General features: G+C 41.0%; 1 protein-coding gene across 5 annotated transcripts in view; it reads right to left on the minus strand.

Annotated features, from left to right (window-relative positions):
• Positions 1-19,513, minus strand: part of LOC141107694 (cytochrome P450 2C18-like) — a 137,686-nt gene that overhangs the window by 23,562 nt on the left and 94,611 nt on the right. For 4 of the 5 annotated variants that reach the window (XM_073598607.1, XM_073598605.1, XM_073598604.1 and 1 more), the window contains 4 exons: positions 11,327-11,476; positions 10,896-11,056; positions 3,166-3,342; positions 1,055-1,196 (listed from right to left, as the gene is read on the minus strand). In XM_073598607.1, coding sequence (XP_073454708.1) covers positions 1,055-1,196; positions 3,166-3,342; positions 10,896-11,056; positions 11,327-11,471 — 625 coding nt within the window. In that variant the 5' untranslated portion in view covers positions 11,472-11,476. Of the gene's footprint in view, positions 1-1,054; positions 1,197-3,161; positions 3,343-10,895; positions 11,057-11,326; positions 11,477-19,513 lie in introns of all 5 variants that reach the window. The other variant, XM_073598606.1, reaches the window with a different exon arrangement.

The following is a 19,513-nucleotide window of genomic DNA, read 5'->3' on the forward strand; positions in this document are numbered from 1 at the left end:
TGATATAGGTACCGCTATAATCCCAATCATCCCACTATTGTCTAGTTCAATCTTTGTTTCATCAGGGCAGAAAATTCTATTTCCTTCAGGTGGGCTGTCATGTGCCTTTTATTGGGGAGTGGCTTCCTTCTGGCCACTCTACCATACAGGCCTGATAGCTGCAGTGCTGCAGAGATGGTTGCTCTCCTGGAAAGTTCTCCTCCCTCCACAGGGAAATGTGTCAGAGTGACCATCGGGTTCTTGGTCACCTTCCTGACTAAGGCCCTTCTCCCCTGTTTGCTCGGTTTGGCTGGCTGGCCCACTCTAGGAAGAGTCCTGGTGGTTCCAAACTTCTTCCATTTATGGCTGATGGAAGTCACTGTGCTCATTGGGACCTTCAATGCTGCAAACATTTTTCTGTACTCTTCCCCAGATCTGTGCCTCGATACAATCCTGTCTCGGAGGTCTACAGACAATTCCTTAGACTTAATGTCTTGGTTTATGCTCTGACATGCACTGTTAACTGTGAGACCTTATATAGACAGGTGTGTGCCTTTCCAAATCATGTCCAATCAACTGAATTTACCACAGGTGGACTCCGATCAAGTTGCAGAAACATCTCAAGGATGATCAGTGGAAACAGGATGCGCCTGAGCTACATTTTAAGTGTCATTGCAAAGTCTGTAAATAATGATGTACATGTGATTTTTTTTTAATACATTTGCAAAGATTTCAAACAAACTTCTTTCATGTTGTTATTATGGGGTATTCTTTGTAGAATTTTGAGGAAAATAATGAATTTAATCCATTTTGGAATAAGGCTGTAACATAACAAAATGTGGAAAAAGTGAAGCGCTGTGAATACTTTTCAGAAGCACTGTAAGTGTGGAATCCCAGTTAACTGACTGAAACCTGGTTATTTAATTTTGGGTTTATACTTATAACTGAACTAACATAAACCCATTATGATGTAGCCTATTTTGTCAAATGTACCAAAAAATTAAAAAGTACCATAATTTCCATTAAATTAGAAACAGGATTTTTCAAGAGAAAAAAAGTCTTTGGTCACACTTACCTAAAATGTCTGGGTACTTTAGCAAAATCCGTAAGCCGTGTCTTATTGTCGTACTTGTTGTTTCTGTCCCAGCTAAGAAAATATTTATCACTGTGACAGATAGGTTTTGAAAGACAAACTCAGTGTTAGGGTTATCCTTCTCCTAAGAGCACAAAATAAATGATTTAAAAACTAGATATAGTTATACTCTTAACTTTCTGTACAATGGCAAAAAAACTAAATTTCTGCCTTAGGTTGGTGTGACTTTAGCCAGTTTGAGAAGCACTGGGTCCTAGTTAAAGAACCATTTTGAGATACAATTAAAGATTCACAAAAATGGGAGGGAAGTACTCACTTTTGTGAGATACTGTATATACAGTGCCTTGGAAAAGTATTCACCCCCCTTGGCATTTTTCGTGTTTTATTGCCTCACAACCTGGAATTAACATAGATTGTTTGAGGATTTACATCATTTAATTTACAGAACATGCCCACGAGTTTGAAGATTTTTTTTTTATTGTGAAGCAAACAACAAATAGGACAAATGAAAAAGTCAATGTGCATAACTATTCACCCCCCCTAAAGTCAATACTTTGTAGAGCCACCTTTTGCAGCTATCACAACTCCAAGTTGCTTTGGATAAGTCTCTATGAGCTTGCCACATCTTACCACTGGGATTTTTGCCCATTCCTCCTTGCAAAACTGCTCCAGCTCCTTCAAGTTGGATGGTATGCGCTTGTGAAAGTAATCTTTAAGTCTGACCACAGATTTTCTATTGGATTGAGGTCTGGGCTTTGACTAGGCCATTCCAACACATTTACATGTTTCCCCTTAAACCACTCAAGTGTTGCTTTAGCAGTGTGGGGTCATTGTACTGCTGGAAGGTGAACCTCCATCCTAGCCTCAAATCACACACAGAGTGGTACAGGTTTTGCTCAAGAATATCCCTGTATTTAGCATCATCCATCTTTCCCTCAACTCTGACCAATTTCCCAATCCCGACTGCTGAAAACATCCCCACAGCATGATGCTGCCACCACCATGTTTTACTGTGGGGATGGTGTTCTTTGGGTGATGTGATGTTTAGGGTTTGCGCCAGACATAGCGTTTTCTTTGATGGCCAAAAAGTTAAATTTCAGTCTCATCAGACCAGAGCACCTTCCTCCATACATTTTGGGAGTCTCCCACATGCCTTTTCGCAAACTCAAAATGTGCCATTTTGTTTTTTTGCTGAAAGTAATGGCTTTCTTCTGGCCACTCTGCCATAAAGCCCAACTCTATGGAGCGTACGGCTTATTGTCATCCTATGTGCAGATACTCCAGTCTCTGCTGTGGAACTCTGCAACTCCTCCAGGGTTACCTTAGGTCTCTGTGTTGCCTCTCTGATTAATGCCCTCCTTGCCCGGTCCATGAGTTTTGGTGTGCGGCTGTCTCTTGGCAGGTTTGCTGTTGTGCCATGTTCTTTCCATTTGGTTATGATAGATTTGATGGTGCTCCTAGGGATCATCAAAGATTTGGATATTAAGACGACCTCTGCCTTGCTAAAGAAGCTGAGGGTAAAGGTGATGGACTGACCAAGCATGTCTCCAGACCTAAACCCTATTGACAATCTGTGGGGCATCCTAAACAGAAGGTGGAGGAGCGCAAAGTCTCTAATGTCACCATGGAGGAGTGGAAGAGGATTCCAGTGGCAACATGTGAAGCTATGGTGAACTCCATTCCCAAGAGGGTTAAGGCAGTGCTGGAAAATAATGGTAGCCATAAAAAATATTGACATTTGGGCCCAATTTGGACATTTTCACTTAGGGGTGTACTCACTTTTGTTGCCAGTGGTTTAGACATTAATGGCTGTGTGTTGAGTTATTTTGAGGGACAGCAAATGTCCACTGTTATACAAGCTGTACACTCAGTAATTTACATTGTAGCAAAGTGTAATTTCTTCAGTGTTGTCAGATGAAAAGATATAATAAAATATTTACAAAAATGTGAGGGGTGTACTCACTTTTGTGAGATATATATATATAATTTTTTATTTATTTTTTACCCCGATATATGCTTGATTCCCTACATGTACTCTAGAAATGGACAGGTCCTTTACAAACTCAAAGTATTGTGACTGAACTCTTACTTGCCTGCTCCATTTTTATAAGGAAGCAATCTATGTAATCCCTGGGACAGTTTTGGTCCAGTGTCTTCTGATGCTCTTTAACTTTATCCATCACAAATTCATTCAGAGTGAAGAAATTCTGAATCACTTTATGATGTGGCCCTGGCAACTGATGCATAATTTTTGGAAAAGAATTCAGCAGCTATTTTTGCAAAGGAAAATAAAAAGTATATCAGATAAACTCAACAACTGCAATATTTACATTTAAGAAACAGTAACTTCTAATACTAATATCTACTACCCCTCCCGACAATGATGCGATCTGCTTACCTTTCTAGAAATATGACATTGTCTTTGTTCTGGCATTTTAAACAGGGTCATCATCCACGTCCTAGACTGAGATGTTGGCACAGAGATCACACAATCTTATAAATATCAGTGCTTATGTGTCATGAGTCGAGACATGGGCCCTACTCCATTGAGAAGCTGCTTCCTCTGCAAGTTGAATTTAAGAGGCAGCTGGTATTTTGTCAGGGACTTCCTTACATGAATATTGGCAGGCTACCCCCCAGGTCAATTAATGGATACTGGCAGTTGCAGAGATGGGTAGGTGCCAGGTGACAAGGCTAGATGCATGAGAGAGACAAACCATCACAGATAGAGACACAGACCCATCTTATCAGAGTGGCTGCTCCCACTACAACCGGAATCCAAGAGGTAGCTGCTATTCCACCAGGGACCCACTCATGTGAGCTTGGGTTTGGCTCAAGACTAAACCCAGATTAATAGATACTTGCAGTCGCTGAAGAGGGTGTGTGTCAGGTTATGAGGAACTGGAGTGGGAGAGAAGCATCAGCACAGAGTAGCTGGGAGCAGAGATTCAGGCTGATGGTGTAGCAGAGGCTGGAGGCTCCTAGGCAAACAAGGGTACGGTGAAGCAAAGGTTCCGACTGGGTGCAGCAGAAGCTGCGGGTGCAGAAGAAGAAAAGTAGAGGTTTAAAAGCAATTTCAGACTGGATGCAACGGAAACTGCAGTTGCAGTGTAGGATGAGACTGTGGGTGCAATAGAGACTGAGGTTGTGAAGGTTCAGACTACAGATGTGACAGAGTACAGGTGCGGTACAGGCTGAGACTGTGAGTATAGTGGAGGCTAAAGCTATGGAGGTTCAGAGTGTGAATGCAGTGCAGACTGAGAGTGCAACAGAGACTGAGAATGTAGGAAGGGTTTAGTAGCATCTGACCAATGTGAATCTTGATTGGTTAGGAGTTCCAAAGGCTTCTTGAGATCAGCACCTTTATGGGTCAGGGCAGGGATTACCAATAACAGTTTGTGAGCTCAAGGAATGATTGAGTTTCCTTTAGGCTGGCAGGACATGGCCAATTTACAATGGCTGTCACGTTCCTTGGGTCCATATGGAGTTAGTCCTTGGAGACAATGTCCCCAATTAATGGCACTTCCTGTTTCTCAAATATGCAGTTTTTCAACTTTAGTGTAGAGCTTATTTTCCTGTAGCCATTGCAATTTTTTGTGGAGGTCATATAACTAGACAAGAATGACATTAAATACACTACACACACACATATAGAGAAGGGGTCTGATGGTGTTTAGACCCTGGTAGTCTTAGGATTCCATCTTCCTTTTAAATGAAGATAAAAAGGTTCCAGCCGGTGAGGTGGATTTCCGAATGAACTCTTTTTGTTGTACATTTTCCAATATATATAATATATATTTATATATATATATATATATATATATATATATATATATATATATATCAGTACCTATATTCTGAAATGGTCTGTGTCTCAGGCATCAGAAGTGGGTAGCTTCTTCCTTGAGGAGGGGGAGACACCGGCATAGGATCAATGGCACAGTCACAGGATGTGCGAGCTGGCAAGGTGTCAGAAGCGCTTGGTAAAGATGTCACAGAAATCAATATAGGAAAATGAAACATGTGAAATGGGAATGGCAAGGGAAGTATGAAAAGTTAAAAGGAAGCGTGTCATCAACCATTTAGGCTGCTATTACTGATCTTCTAAAGCAGAACTCCTGCTGAGAACTGCATCTGAGCACCACAAAACAAAAACGCTTTTAAATTCATTTGTAATGGGACCGAGCCGGCAGCTGGAGCGGATGGTTGTGTGAGAGGCGAGCTCCGCATTCCGGGTCATATCCAGTGGCTCAAAGCAACTTCTCAACAGCAAATTTATTTTGGCTCTGGTGGGAGGCATTCAAGCTGGGAACCGAGCCACCATGTTGGGCAAACGTAAAGACCGGGAGGGTCAACGAAAATTAACAGATTTCTTCATCCTGGCCTCAGACAGAGGAGGACAAGATGGCGCTGGACAAGCAGATGCAGAGCAAGTGGAGGCAGCGGCGGCTCAGAGAAGAGGGGAGAGGGACAGCTCTCACACCACAGCCTTAGAAGCAGGTATGGATGGCATTACAACACCCATCAGCAGCCCTCTAAAACAAAAGAGGCATCTGCAGGTGGCAGGGGAGCATAGAGAGGTCTCTGTACATGAAGGGGAGAAAATGGGGCAGTCAGCTGCACATGAGGCACACCTTACTGCTTTTCCCATAACTGAGCAACCTGTAATTGACAGAGGGGCCTTGCAACATGACATGGCGTCATTTATGCACTCCACCCGTAAAGAGTTAGAGGCCATTGGTGACAGGATGGACTATATCGAGAACAAGATGGGGGACTTTACTTAGGCACACAATAAACCTGTTGATTCTTAGTTAGAGCTGGAGGAGGAGCTTTAATCCCTAAAGCTTAAAGTTGCGGACCTGTAAGACAGGTCTAGGGGAAATATTATTACATTTAGAGGAATCCCGGAATCCATTAAACCTCCTGATCTATGCTCCATACCTGCAAAAGATTATATTAGAGCTCATACCCTCTTTTTCTCCTAGTGATGTTCTAATTGAAAGAGCACACCGACTACCTAAGCCGGCCCACCTACCAGAAAGAATACCAATGGACGTGATAGCAAGGATTCATTCTTTTCAGGTTAAAGACCAGCTGATGCGCTTCTCTCAGCAACGCCCGGCGCTACCAAAAACTGACTTATCCCAGGCCACCATGTCAGCATGCAATAACCTCATCCCTACTACTAAGATTGTGCTTAACCATAAGATCACCTATAGATGGGGTTTTCTGGCTAAACTTTTAATCGATTGGAATGGTGAATGCTTTACAGTGTCCTCCCTGGAAAAAGGGTTGGACCTGCTTCGCAGATGGGGTCTCCTACATGAGATCGGTGAGCAAAGATCTGACCCGCACCGCAACTCAAGGAGCTCTTCACACCATCAACAGTCGCAGGACTGACACCTGTTCCCTTTACCCACAGTTCTTTATTGGTGACACTCAACCTTTATTATTCAAAGAGCCTTAAGACGGGATTTAACTTCTGGATCTATTTGAGATATTTCCCAGAATACGGCAGACCACAAGTATTCCCCTGATGCCTTATTACAGGGTTTTCTTGTATTCTAACCACTTACTTGGTGGTTACCCATGCTAGGTTTCCGTTTATTTTTTCGGCTAATGGCTCCTCTAAAAGGAAAGGTGTATCAATAGCAGTTAAGGATTCAATTGCCTTTAAACTACTTTATCTTTGCACTAACAAGGTCGGTTTATTATCATTGTCGCTGAGTTCAAAAATGTAGTTCTTACATTAGTAAATGTTTATATACCCAACAAAAAGCCTACAAAATTCCTCCACAAGGTGCTTAAATTGGCTACACAAAAGCAACATTATGCTGTGCAGTGATTTCAATATGGTTATTGACACAGCAAGAGATACATCTTCTGGTGCTATAAGGAAATGGCAGGATCTGGGACCTCTCTGTATTAAGGGGGATCTCTACGATCTGTGGCGTTGCCTCCATACCACAGAAAAAGATTTTACATTTTTTTCACCTGTGCGCAATAGCTATTCTAGAATAGATTTTTTCCTTACTGATAAAGATTTCCTACAACTTAATAAGGCCACTATTTATAACATTGCATGGTCTGACCACACCCCTGTAACCCTAGAGGTGGTAGCTTCATGATCAAGACCATCTGTCTCCCTTTGGCGAAACAATACTTTTCTTCTCTCTAATCCCCAGCACAAAAAAGGAGATAGAGGGAAAAATAAAGATTTTTTTTTCTTCAACAGTACACAGGATAGCCCTCAATGCTGTGGTGTGCTCACAAGGCATATGTTAGAGGCATATTTATACTAGTGGCTAGAGAGAAGAAAAAGAGAGCATAAACCATAGCCAAATTACTTAAATTGCAGACTTGGAGTCCCAACACAAATTGGTTCACCTTGGTTTATCGTGCCCCTCACATGGCTTCACGCTTGTAGCGAGGAACTCAGCAAATCCTAATTTCAGATTATGACAGGTTCCGTAAACATCTGAAATGTTCCCATTATTCTCAGGGTAATAAGGCAGGTAAACTCCTCACCAACCAATTTAAATAGCATCAACGGCAACATAAACTTACCTCCCTTAAACACTATAAGCAGAATACTGTTTATCATAACCCACAAGACAAAGCCATTGCATTTGGCGAGTTTTACGCTTCCCTGTACAATCTTAGTAATGACCCTGAGACCCACTAACTGACAGATTTGGAAATAACAAACTTTCTCTCTCGCCTCAATCTTCCCTCAGTCGACTTGGAGACCCTCCAGAAACTAAACAGGCTGATAGAGATAAATGAAATTACAGAGGTAATTAAATCCCTACCTATGCATAATTCTCCCGGGATGGATATTTTTTCCGCTGAGTGCTATAAATGCTTCTTGGAGATCTTAGTACCCTATCTTAGAGATGTCTTTAATAAAGCAGCAACATCTAGCTACTCCCCCCCCCCCCCGAGATGCTGCAAGCTGTTATCGTAATGCTCCCAAAACCAGGGAAAGACCCATTCATTCCCCAAAATTTTCTACCTATTTTCCTATGAAATTCTGACTTGATGTTACCTCCTTATTGTTAGGTATGGATCAAGTCGGATTCATAAAAGGCCGCCAAGCCCCTGATGGCAAGAGGAGAATGGTTGACCTTCGTTATGTGGAACTAAAACGTGAACCCTGTGTATTTTTAGCTTTAGATGCTGAAAAGCTTTCGACAGGGTCCATTGGGGCTATTTAGCACAGACCTTAACAAAATTTGGCCTCTCGGGCTTCATTAAACCTGCAATAATGTCCCTTTATACAAAACCCTCGTACAGGGTATAAACTTCAAGGATGCTCTCCAAAGAGTTCAGCTTAACAAATGGAACCTGGCAGGGTGCCCCCTCTCCCCACTCATTTTCTCCTTGGCCATTGAACCCTTAGTGGAGTCTATTCGATCTAACTAGGGGTGTACTCACTTTTGTTGCCAGCGGTTTAGACATTAATGGCTGTGTGTTGAGTTATTTTGAGGGGACAGCAAATTTACACTGTTATACAAGCTGTACACTGACTACTTTACAGTGTAGCAAAGTGTCATTTCTTCAGTGTTGTCACATGAAAAGATATAGTAAAATATTTACAAAAATGTGAGGGGTGTACTACACTTTTGTGAGAAACTGTATGCATCATAATCCGATTACCCCGGACTACACTACCATTCAAGGAATAGGAGCCTGGTCAGCATTAATTAGATCTAGCCATCCTGATGAGTATTCTCGCACCATAGATGTGCCATTAAAGGCTTATGAATATCTGATACCTGATTTATCTGTAAAACACTGGTCTACTAGAGGTATAAACTTTCTTACTGAAACTAGAGGTGTGCAGGAAGGTGCTATAGCAGTGTATAGACTACACCAGATCACACATTATCACACCAATCCCCTTAGCAAAAAAGAAGTCAAAATTTGAGACGTCATCATGAATAACAGCATTGTACACGTTAGGGGCATCTCACTCTTCTTTAAGTCCTGTAACTATTATCCACTACTCAATAAGATTGCACCCATGGTAACATGGGAGACAGATTTGAATCAAACATTTACATTGAAACAATGGCAATGTGCCATTGCGGCCAATAAGAGAGCATTTTCATGTATTGACCACTGGAACAACACCCAGAAGGTCATCCACAGATGGTATATGACCCCCATGAGATTGCATACATTTTACCCAAACGCTTCAGAACTATGAGGAAATGCCAGCACAGGGGCAACTTATTACACACTCTTTGGAGCTGCCATAACCTTAACCATTTCTGGAAAAAGATTTCCCAACTTAAATCGGAGGTGTCCGGTACACACTTCTTCCTTTCTCCTGTGCTGGTACTACTCAGCCTAGGTTCAGAAATGTTCCCTCCAGCCATTCAGGCTGTAGTCCTACATATCCTGTTTGCAGCCTGCATAGCCATAGTGAAGGAGTGGAAATCCACAATTGCACCCACAGTAGAATCAGTAATTGCTAGGGTAAATACGCAATGCCACTTTGAGAAGGTGATTGCCTACAAAGACCATAAGGCACATATTTACCATAAAAAATGGGACACATGAAGGAACTACTCTAAGGCCTCACCACACATATAATTGAAAGTAACATTGGAATGTCAACATACTCTCTGGCAATAGGAGAAGGATTAACACTCCCACAGAATGTAATGTTAAACTGTTCAAATACTGTTGTTTCTTTTAATGATAGTGGCTTATCTCCCTTAAGGAAGGCTTTCCTTAAGGTCCCTGTTTGATATAGGGCAGGGCCTGGTCACAGTTTGAGCCCATCTGGGGTGTCAGGCTCTTTCCCCTTATAGGGGGTCCTATAAAACCTCTATATCAAAATGTGTGTGTATTTTGTATTAATACTGCTGTAGAAATTGAAGCATGTCAGTTTTGTTTCATTGCATTAATGTTCTCTTCAGTTCATACAACAAATCTGTACACATTGAGAATATGTTTTTCATATCTTTCCTATTTTTCAAGAAAAATTATTGTTATAAAAAAAAAATATATTTTAATATTCAAAGCAAATTCACCCATCTATCCATCCATGTCTCCATGCTTTATTTTGCTGAGAAATCACGCTAAAGGAGAAGTACAGCCAACGTCACAGAGCCGGTCCAGGCTCAGGCAAGATCGCGATATTGAAGTCAGAATCCACCCAAAAGCATGGACCAGCACCCGGCTCAGCCTTTCAGCGAGCCGCTAAGAGGCTGAGCCAGCCACTCCCCAGCTCTCTGCTCAAGGAGCTGTGGAACTTAGCAATCAGCAGTGTTTGATTGCTCGGTTCTCAGTGTTAGAGGCATTGGGGTCAGATGTGGCATCGGACCCCTCCTCCCCTCCTGAAGATTCCTGGGATGTATGACATTATTTGTCTATTCCTGGAAACCAAGAATATAATACACATTGATTCTATTGATTTACTAATACTAGCAGCATAAGGATTAAAAATAGTAAACATTTATGGGAGTGTAAAGTTTTGCTTTAGGAAAACACTAAGAAAGAAGGGAGAGGGAAAAGGGAAGAATGGAAGGGGGGAGGAAACGAAGTCAATAAATAGGATTGCCTATTTCAGAAATAAATTTAGGCTGCCATTGCTGACCTTTAGAAAATACTCATTTTTCTGACTATAGAAGAGGTATGAAGTATAAATAAATGATTTTCAATTAAAGAAATAGCCTTTATTAGAGAATATGTAAGCTGCCATTGCTGGCCTCCTTCAAAAATCCTTGGCCTCTTCTGGCTACCCTCATTACAGCTCCCCTTTAGGAAAAAAGGAATTTAGCAAGTGAGCACAGAATCGTTGTTTTACCTGACCAACAAACGAGTTTCTTATTCTGAATGCATTTTTCAACATTGCAAAAAGACCAAGAAAGTTCTTGTCCTCATAATCAAAACGTTGACCAAAGATAATGGAACAGATCACATTTGATACTGCCAAGGTCACCAAGTATGTAGGGTCGAAGGGTGAACCTAGAAAAAAAAATGCCTTCTGTGAATCAAGTAAACAATTATGCAACTGATTCATTAAAACTAGTGAAAAGAAATGAACGCAAACGTGGAGATGTTGTGCTGTCCATAGTGACCAATAATAATAAAGATGACACTTGAATGGCCATCTCCAAAAAGCCAGCATGTCAGTATTACTGTACGATTGGCTCAAAACCTTTTCATTTTGATAAATGCTCTAAAGCCTGAAGCCAAACAGTTCACAGAATATTCAGCGGAGCATTTCAAACCCACCTGCTTTTTTTCTAAACTCCTCTATAAGGCAACGAGACTCCTCCTGGATCCGTTCTTCAACACTTCTCTTCCCCATCCCGAAGTTCCTAAGTGTAGTAAGAGAGAAGCGTCGCAGCTGTCTCCAGCGCTCCCCATTACTAAGCATCACCCCTGTTGACAAAAACATTTTTTTTTAAAACAATTTTTTAATAATTATTGTATACCTGTATGTAAAGCCAAATAGTTTTTTTTTTTGTATCTCGGGTGGAGTAGGTAAGAACTAAATAAATAAAATAAACAGTGGGGGTTATTTACTAAAGGCAAATCCACTGTGCACTTGGAAATGCACTGAGGGGGACATGCAAGGAAAATAAAGAACAGCATTTTAGCTTGCACATGATTGGATGATAAAATCAGCAGAGCTTCCTCTCATTTCAGATCTTCCCCTCAAATCTACAGCGACTGCACTTCCAAGTGCACTTGTAGTGCAAAGTGGATTTGCCTTTCGTAAATAACTCCCATTGATTTGTCCCATTGAAGGTATTTCTGTTCACTTTCTAATTCAAAGGCACAGCAGTAAGTGACTGGATATCTCTGATGGCATATACATACTGTATATACCCCCTGTAACATAGATCAGAAATATTAGATTTTTGTGAAATAATAAAAAAAATAATAAAAAAAAAATTAAAAGAACATTTGTTATATCATGAAAACTAACCAATAAACAGTGCAAAAATAAGTTAGCTGATATGCAGAATGGATTAGTGAGTTCCTGGGCCCACACCAAGGGTCCGGAGATAAAAAAATGTGTATATTAAAATACATATAAATACATTAATAGTTAAGTAAGGAATAAGGGTAAATTATTAATGTACAAGAGTTTTTAAGGGATCTATCACATTTTTGTGGTAAGTAAGATGTAATCCATGGGGACCATGTTTTCTCAAATTTGTCTATATCATCACAAACAATAGCAGCAAGTTTTTCATTGAACAGAAACCAATTCATTTTGTTCCTGACCGAAGCGTAATTTGGATTAGAAGACCACCATTCTTTTGCGAAGGTTTGTTTAGCAGCAGTGAATAAAAATGTCAAAAGACGGAATTGGGTATTGGTAACATTTTTTGGTTTGAGATTTAATATGGCTTCTAGAGGGTTTTTGGGGGAAAAAAATTCCCAAAAAGATAAAAATCATTAAATACTGTGTATATCAGACCAAAATTGTTTTAATTTAGGACATTCCCACCATATATGTAAAAAGTTTCCAATATCTAAACAACCTCTAAAAAATTTATTTGAGATAGTTGGTTTAAACTTGGCCAAACGTTTGGGAACCAAATACCATTTCATGAGTAATTTGTAATTGGATTCTATTGTGGCAGTATTAATAGAACAGTGGGAAATAGTATACCAGATTTGTTTCCATCCTTCTTCTGTTATAGTTTTTTCAAGATAAATTTCCCATTTTGTCTTATATGAATGTGGTTTTGATTTATCAAGTATAAATCTGCAAATCCTATGATCCTATGAGGATATGATCCTTAGCAGTAGGATCATGTTTACAAAGATGTTCAAAGAGAGTGAAAGTTTTTAGATTATGCGAAGATCTTATAATATGATATATAAATAGTTTTATTAGAAAGTATCTGGGAAGTTCTTGATGAGGTAATTTGTGAGTTTGTTTCATAGACGAAAGATTTAATACTCCAGAGGGAGTTATTAGATCGTAGATTTTATACATTTTTTTTCGAAGCCCACCATTTGAATTGGAGGGGTTTATGGAATCCTGGTAAAAACATCAGGTTACGTACGATTGGTAATAGGGGAGCATAAGAGGACATTAAATGACTTCTATATTTGCATTAATTCTAAATTAACATGAAATGATTGATGATGGGGTTATCAATATGTTTTCTAATTTTTTTAAGAATCCATAGAATAGTTTCAATGGATATAGAGTCTATTTGGGAGGCTTCCAAAGAAATCCAGAGGGGAGGGTCTGAACAGTTATGGTAACTCATAAGATGAGATATTTGAGCAGCTGAATAATAAGCGGAAATATTAGGAACAGATAGCTAATCCTCCATTTTTTTTGTTTGGAAAAGTTTCTGTTTTTATTCAGGGTTTACAATTTTGCCATATAAAGGAAAATACTACATTTTGAATTGATCTTAGAATATGGGAAGGAATATTAATAGGAAGTACTCTAAATAAATAAAGTAATTTTGGTAAAAAAAAATGTTGATAGATGCTATGCGTCCTAACCATGAAATTTGATAGTTTTTCCTTTTCTTAAGAAGATATTTTATGTGACGTTTAATCAGGGCTTTTTTTTCAGTGGGAACGTGGGGGAACGCAGTTCTGGCACCTCCAGCACTGAATGTATCTAATGGCAAGGGGTGCTGGGGTGTCCAGGAGGGTCTACTGGTGCTGGCTGCTGGGGGGTCAACTGCTGCTGGAAGGGATCTGCTGCTAATGGAGGGGTCGATTGTTTCTGGCTGTTGGGGAGTCTATTGATGCTGGCCGCTGGGAGATCTGGTCTTGCTGCCAGGGTGATATTTTGTTGCAGGGGTCCTATGTTACTGGGGGGGGTATATTGCTGCTGGCTGCAGGGGATCTATTGTACTGCTTTTCTTGTTATCGTTACAATTTTTTATACAAATTACTTTAGCATAGCATGACATAATCATACTTGGCTTTGTATTCTCTGAATGAGACGGTGCTGGGAGGTGGGTAGGGGATGGAACCAAGAGATGTTGCTCTGAAGTGGGTAGGGGGCAGAGACAAGAAGTAACTCAGAAGGTGGGAGTTCCAGGACCTATTCTCTGTGAAAAAAAGCCCTGCGTATAATAGATGGAAAATTAGCATTATAAAGGGAATCATAAGAAGTGGTAAGTTTAATGCCCAAATAAGACAAGGCTAAGTATTCCCAGGGAAAAGGAAAATGTGTTTTAATATGAAAAATATCGGTATTTGACATAATAATCCTCAATTGGTGGAAGGAAGGAAATTGCATAATCTAGAGGTTGCTTAAGAATTGTTTCTCAGCCGGGAGAACAGAATTCATTGTATTTTGTACCAGGATATAACAAGTGTTGAAATAAAATGTTCATTTGTATTTTATGCAACAACTACACCAGCCAGTAAGTAGATGGCAGTGTTATTAAGTGTGCAGCTGCATCTATGGTTAAACTCTTTATCTTTCCTCTGTTGATAAAGTTTCCTATTTCTGTCTGAAGCATTAAAGCCCATGTGGACTGTGTACTGTCTGTTCTGTAAGGCTATATACAGAATTTCTAACAGGTTATGGGCCCAGCCATAGCCCAGAGAAAAGCTGAGAACCCAGTCATAGTCCAGTCATAGCCAGCTACAGCAAATAATGCAAGATACAGCAACAGAAATAAGAATGCAACAGAATATAAAATAAAATGGCCAGTAACACAGCTGCAAATCTGACAAACCAGAGCTATCATAGTTACATAGTTACATAGTAGGCGAGGTTGAAAAAAGACACAAGTCCATCAAGTCCAACCTATGTGTGTGATTATGTGTCAGTATTACATTATGTATCCCTGTATGTTGCGGTCATTCAGGTGCTTATCTAATAGTTTCTTGAAGCTATCTATGCTCCCCGCTGAGACCACCGCCTGCGGAAGGGAATTCCACATCCTTGCCGCTCTTACAGTAAAGAACCCTCTACGTATTTCAAGGTTAAACCTCTTTTCTTCTAATTTTAATGAGTGGCTGCGAGTCTTGTTAAACTCTCTTCTGCGAAAAAGTTTTATTTCTATTGTAGGGTCACTAGTACGGTATTTGTATATCGAAATCATATCCCCTCTCAAGCGTCTCTTCTCCAGAGAGAATAAGTTCAGTGCTCGCAACCTTTCCTAATAACTAAGATCCTCCAGACCCTTTATTAGCTTTGTTGCCCTTCTTTGTACCTGCTCCATTTCCAGTACATCCTTCCTGAGGACTGGTGCCCAGAACTGGACAGCATACTCCAGGTGCGGCCGGACCAGAGTCTTGTAGAGTGGGAGAATTATTATTTTATCTCTGGAGTTGATTCCCTTTTTAATGCATGCCAATATTCTGTTTGCTTTGTTAGCAGCAGCTTGGCATTGCATGCCATTGCTGAGCCTATCATCTACTAGGACCCCCAGGTCCTTTTCCATCCTAGATTCCCCCAGAGGTTCTCCCCCCAGTGTATAGATTGCATTCATATTTTTGCCACCCAAATGCATTATTTTACATTTTTCTACATTGAACCTCATTTGCCATGTAGTTGCCCACCCCATTAATTTGTTCAGATCTTTTTGCAAGGTTTCCACATCCTGAGGAGAAGCTATTGCCCTGCTTAGTATCGTCTGCAAATACAGAGATTGAACTGTTTATCCCATCCTCCAGGTCGTTTATGAACAAATTAAATAGGATTGGTCCCAGCACAGAACCCTGGGGAACCTCACTACCCACCCCTGACCATTCCGAGTACTCCCCATTTATCACCACACTCTGAACTCGCCTTGTAGCCAGTTTTCAATCCATGTACTCACCCTATGGTCCATGCCAACGGACCTTATTTTGTACAGTAAACATTTATGGGAAACTGTGTCAAATGCTTTTGCAAAATCCAGATACACCACTTCTACGGGCCTTCCTTTATCTAGATGGCAACTCACCTCCTCATAGAAGGTTAGTAGATTGGTTTGGCAAGAACGATTCTTCATGAATCCATGCTGATTACTGCTAATGATACCGTTCTTATTACTAAAATCTTGTATATAGTTCCTTATCATCCCCTCCAAGAGTTTACATACTATTGATGTTAGGCTAACTGGTCTGTAATTCCCAGGGATGTATTTTGGGCCCTTTTTAAATATTGGTGCTACATTGGCTTTTCTCCAGCTGGTACCATTCCAGTCAGTAGACTGTCTGTAAAAATTAGGAACAACGGTCTGGCAATCACTTGACTGAGCTCCCTAAGTACCCTCGGATGCAAGCCATCTGGTCCCGGTGATTTATTAATGTTAAGTTTCTCAAGTCTAATTTTAATTCTGTCCTCTGTTAACCATGGAGGTGCTTCCTGTGTCGTGTCAGTCTTGGAAATTCAAGAAGAAAATGTTGCTAATAAGAGAAGGTATGTGGAAATGTATAAATGAAGTCAGGCCAGAACACCCTTCAGATGAGTGGATACAGAAAGATCAGAAAGCCTAGAGCACAATCTCCCTTAGCATAGAAAATGATCAAATCATATATACAGTGCCTTGAAAAAAGTATTCACACCCCTTGAAATTTTTCAAATTTAGTCATGTTACAACCAAAAACGTAGATGTATTTTATTGGGATTTTATGTGATAGACAACACAAAGTGTCATATAATTGTAAAGTGGAAGGAAAATGATAAATGGTTTTCAAATTGTTTTACAAATAAATATGTGAAAAGTGACATGGCCGGACGTGTCTGAGGAGAGGTCTGCCAGCCCCCCATAAAATCCGCTCTAATGCTGCATCTAAACAGCAGCTCTCGCTACCCTAACTGCTCTCCTAAGGTGGCCAGACATCACACAGGCACAGAGGCACACGCCATGAGCAAGGCTCACTCGTCTACCCTGGCAGATTGGCTTAAAGAATTTCCCTGCATGGAGAAGCAAGATGGTGCCTACGGCCCTCTTCTCACACAGAGCGGTGAGACAGCTGCTGGGAGTACCCTGAAATTCGGCACAGCAGCGGCGGAGAAGTCGGGTGAGCAAGTGAATGCCCAGCTCCTTGAGGCAATTACTGCCAGCAACACCTCCTTAACAGGCAAAATGGAGGAGATACAGGTTGATATAGGCCTTATGAGGCATGACATGCAGCGTGTTAGGGAGAGGGTGGCAGAAACAGAGGAGAATCTCCACTATAGAAGATGATTTCTCCTCTTTCCCTGGCTGGGTGGTATCTCCTGAGAAACAAATCTCTTTCTGGTTTCAAAAGGCAGATAACCTGGAGAATCGCCTCAGGCGCATTAACCTCAGGATTGTGGGGCTCCCTGAAAAGGCAGAGGGACAAAACCCTGGGGACTTTGTGGAGGCATGGCTCAAATCCACTTTCCCTGAAGCTAATTTCTCTGTTGTTTTTGCTGTTGAGAGGGCTTGCAGAGTCTCAGCAAAACCCCCTATCCCTGGATCACCTCTCAGACCCCTGCTTGCCAGAATGCTCAACTGTAAGGATCGTGATCTTGTTCTCTGCAAGGCCCGACAGAAAGGCAAGATTCTTTTTAAAAATGTGCAGATCTTGATCTTTACCGATTTCTCGGTTGAATTACAAAAGCAGAGAGCCACATTCACAGATGTTAAATAGAAGATGAGAGAGAATGGGATCATCTACTCTGTCTTTCCCTGCTCGGCTGCGGGTGATTGATGGTAGTCGTGGCCTCTTCTTCAATACTCCGGAAGAAGCCCAAGAGTGGTTGAATGCAAAAAGTAATCCGCCACGATTATCTTAAGGTGGAATCATTGCTGGAGGAAAAATCCTTCTACCTTGCCTGTCTTTATTCTGCATCCTTTCTGTGCTAAGTGCTTGATAATGATCCTATTCTATGCAAAACCTTTTATTTTTTTTGCTTTTAAGTAAGTGCCTTTGCTGTATTAACAGCAAATGTTATTCCCCCACTGTTTGGAGCATCGTTTTGATGAATAGCATAGACTACCATTTACATTTAACAAAAGTTTTGTTTTTTCTTCATTGCGTTTTTGTCCTTATGTTTTCTGAGTTACAGACTTCTTATTGTCCAACCTTGCCCGTTGCGGCCATCTTGTGGACAAACCTGGAATTTTTCATCAAGAGGCAAGTCCTCTGATTTCTGACTTCTGAGGTTACTGATTGAGAATTCTGGTAGTATTATACACATTGCATTATGGGTCCTGTACACATCTAACACTGTCTAGTCTGGAACTGTTTACTGATCTTAATGCTAGCAATGTAGAATATACTCTCATGAGGGAGCTTTCGGGGAAGGCTGCAACCACGTATTGCCCTCACATATGCGGTTGCATTGTGTGAGCAATGCCCCGTTGAAACTTTTTCCCTATATCATCAGTCAAATGTCACTGGTTACATCTGTTATATATGGTTTGGCTCTTGGCCGAGAATGTTGGGTCATCTGCCAGTCTGTTCAATGGTACTTATATGATTACACTGTTTTGCAGTCTATCTCATTGCATTCTACCTGAGATGTATTGCCTGATATGTTGACAATGCTTTACCGATTGTTTGATGGCTAATCTATGTAACTTCTTGCCCTGGAATGTGAGGGGCCCAGGCACCCCACACAAACGTTTCCAAGTGTTCACCACAATACTTAAATCCAATGCCCACTTGATATGTCTTCAGGAAACGCATTTAATTCCTGACCATATAGAATATCTTAAGAAGCACTGGATGCAGTGGTTGGGCCATTCCTGGAGACTAATCTGCTCTTGGACCCAGTCATGGACAGACATGGTGACCTGGCCTCACAGCCCCAGACTTTATCTGCTTTTGGCACCTTAGTCACTGAATTTGGCTGGAGTGATTTATGGTCCATCTCTAGCAGGGGCCGTCTCTCGAGAATTGATTTGGCCTTAGGTAATGATAAATTTCTTACCAACTAACATTTTTTTTGGAGAGTCATGGTACTGAGTGAGGTTTAATATTTTGGGACACCTTGAAGGCATACTTGAAAGGGGCTCTTAAGTCCACCTTATCATTTATTAAACGTTCTTCCCGACCAGATGAGGAAGATTTAGCAAAAAAGCATCAAGCAACTGAAGCGACTTAATTAGAATCCCCAACCTCCTCTAACAGTATACATTGGGAGTTTATGTCTCTCCTGTATGTAGATCACATTACTACTAATGCAAAAAGGAAATAATTTTATGCCCAGCAGAAATATTTTGAGGGGGCGTGGCTTGGCGCGCAGCGTGGATGGCTGCACTGTGCTAGAGCTCCGGACACCTGTGAGGCCTGGGATCTAAAACGGACCACTGAAAGGGTGATTATGTCCACACAAATCAGGCGTGGGACACATAATCACTTCCTGAGATCGCTGATGTCTCCCAAAAGGAGGATTTCAACTGCTAAACTCCACAAATACAGATATAGCAGCGGAGGGGAAAGCTTTAAGATGGCGCCGCCGCCCAGACTAAACAGGGAAGAAGACATGGAGGATGATGAAGTCTCTCTGCCGTT

Source organism: Aquarana catesbeiana, linkage group LG09 (assembly GCF_042186555.1).
Source record: "Aquarana catesbeiana isolate 2022-GZ linkage group LG09, ASM4218655v1, whole genome shotgun sequence".
Lineage (NCBI taxonomy): Eukaryota > Metazoa > Chordata > Amphibia > Anura > Ranidae > Aquarana > Aquarana catesbeiana.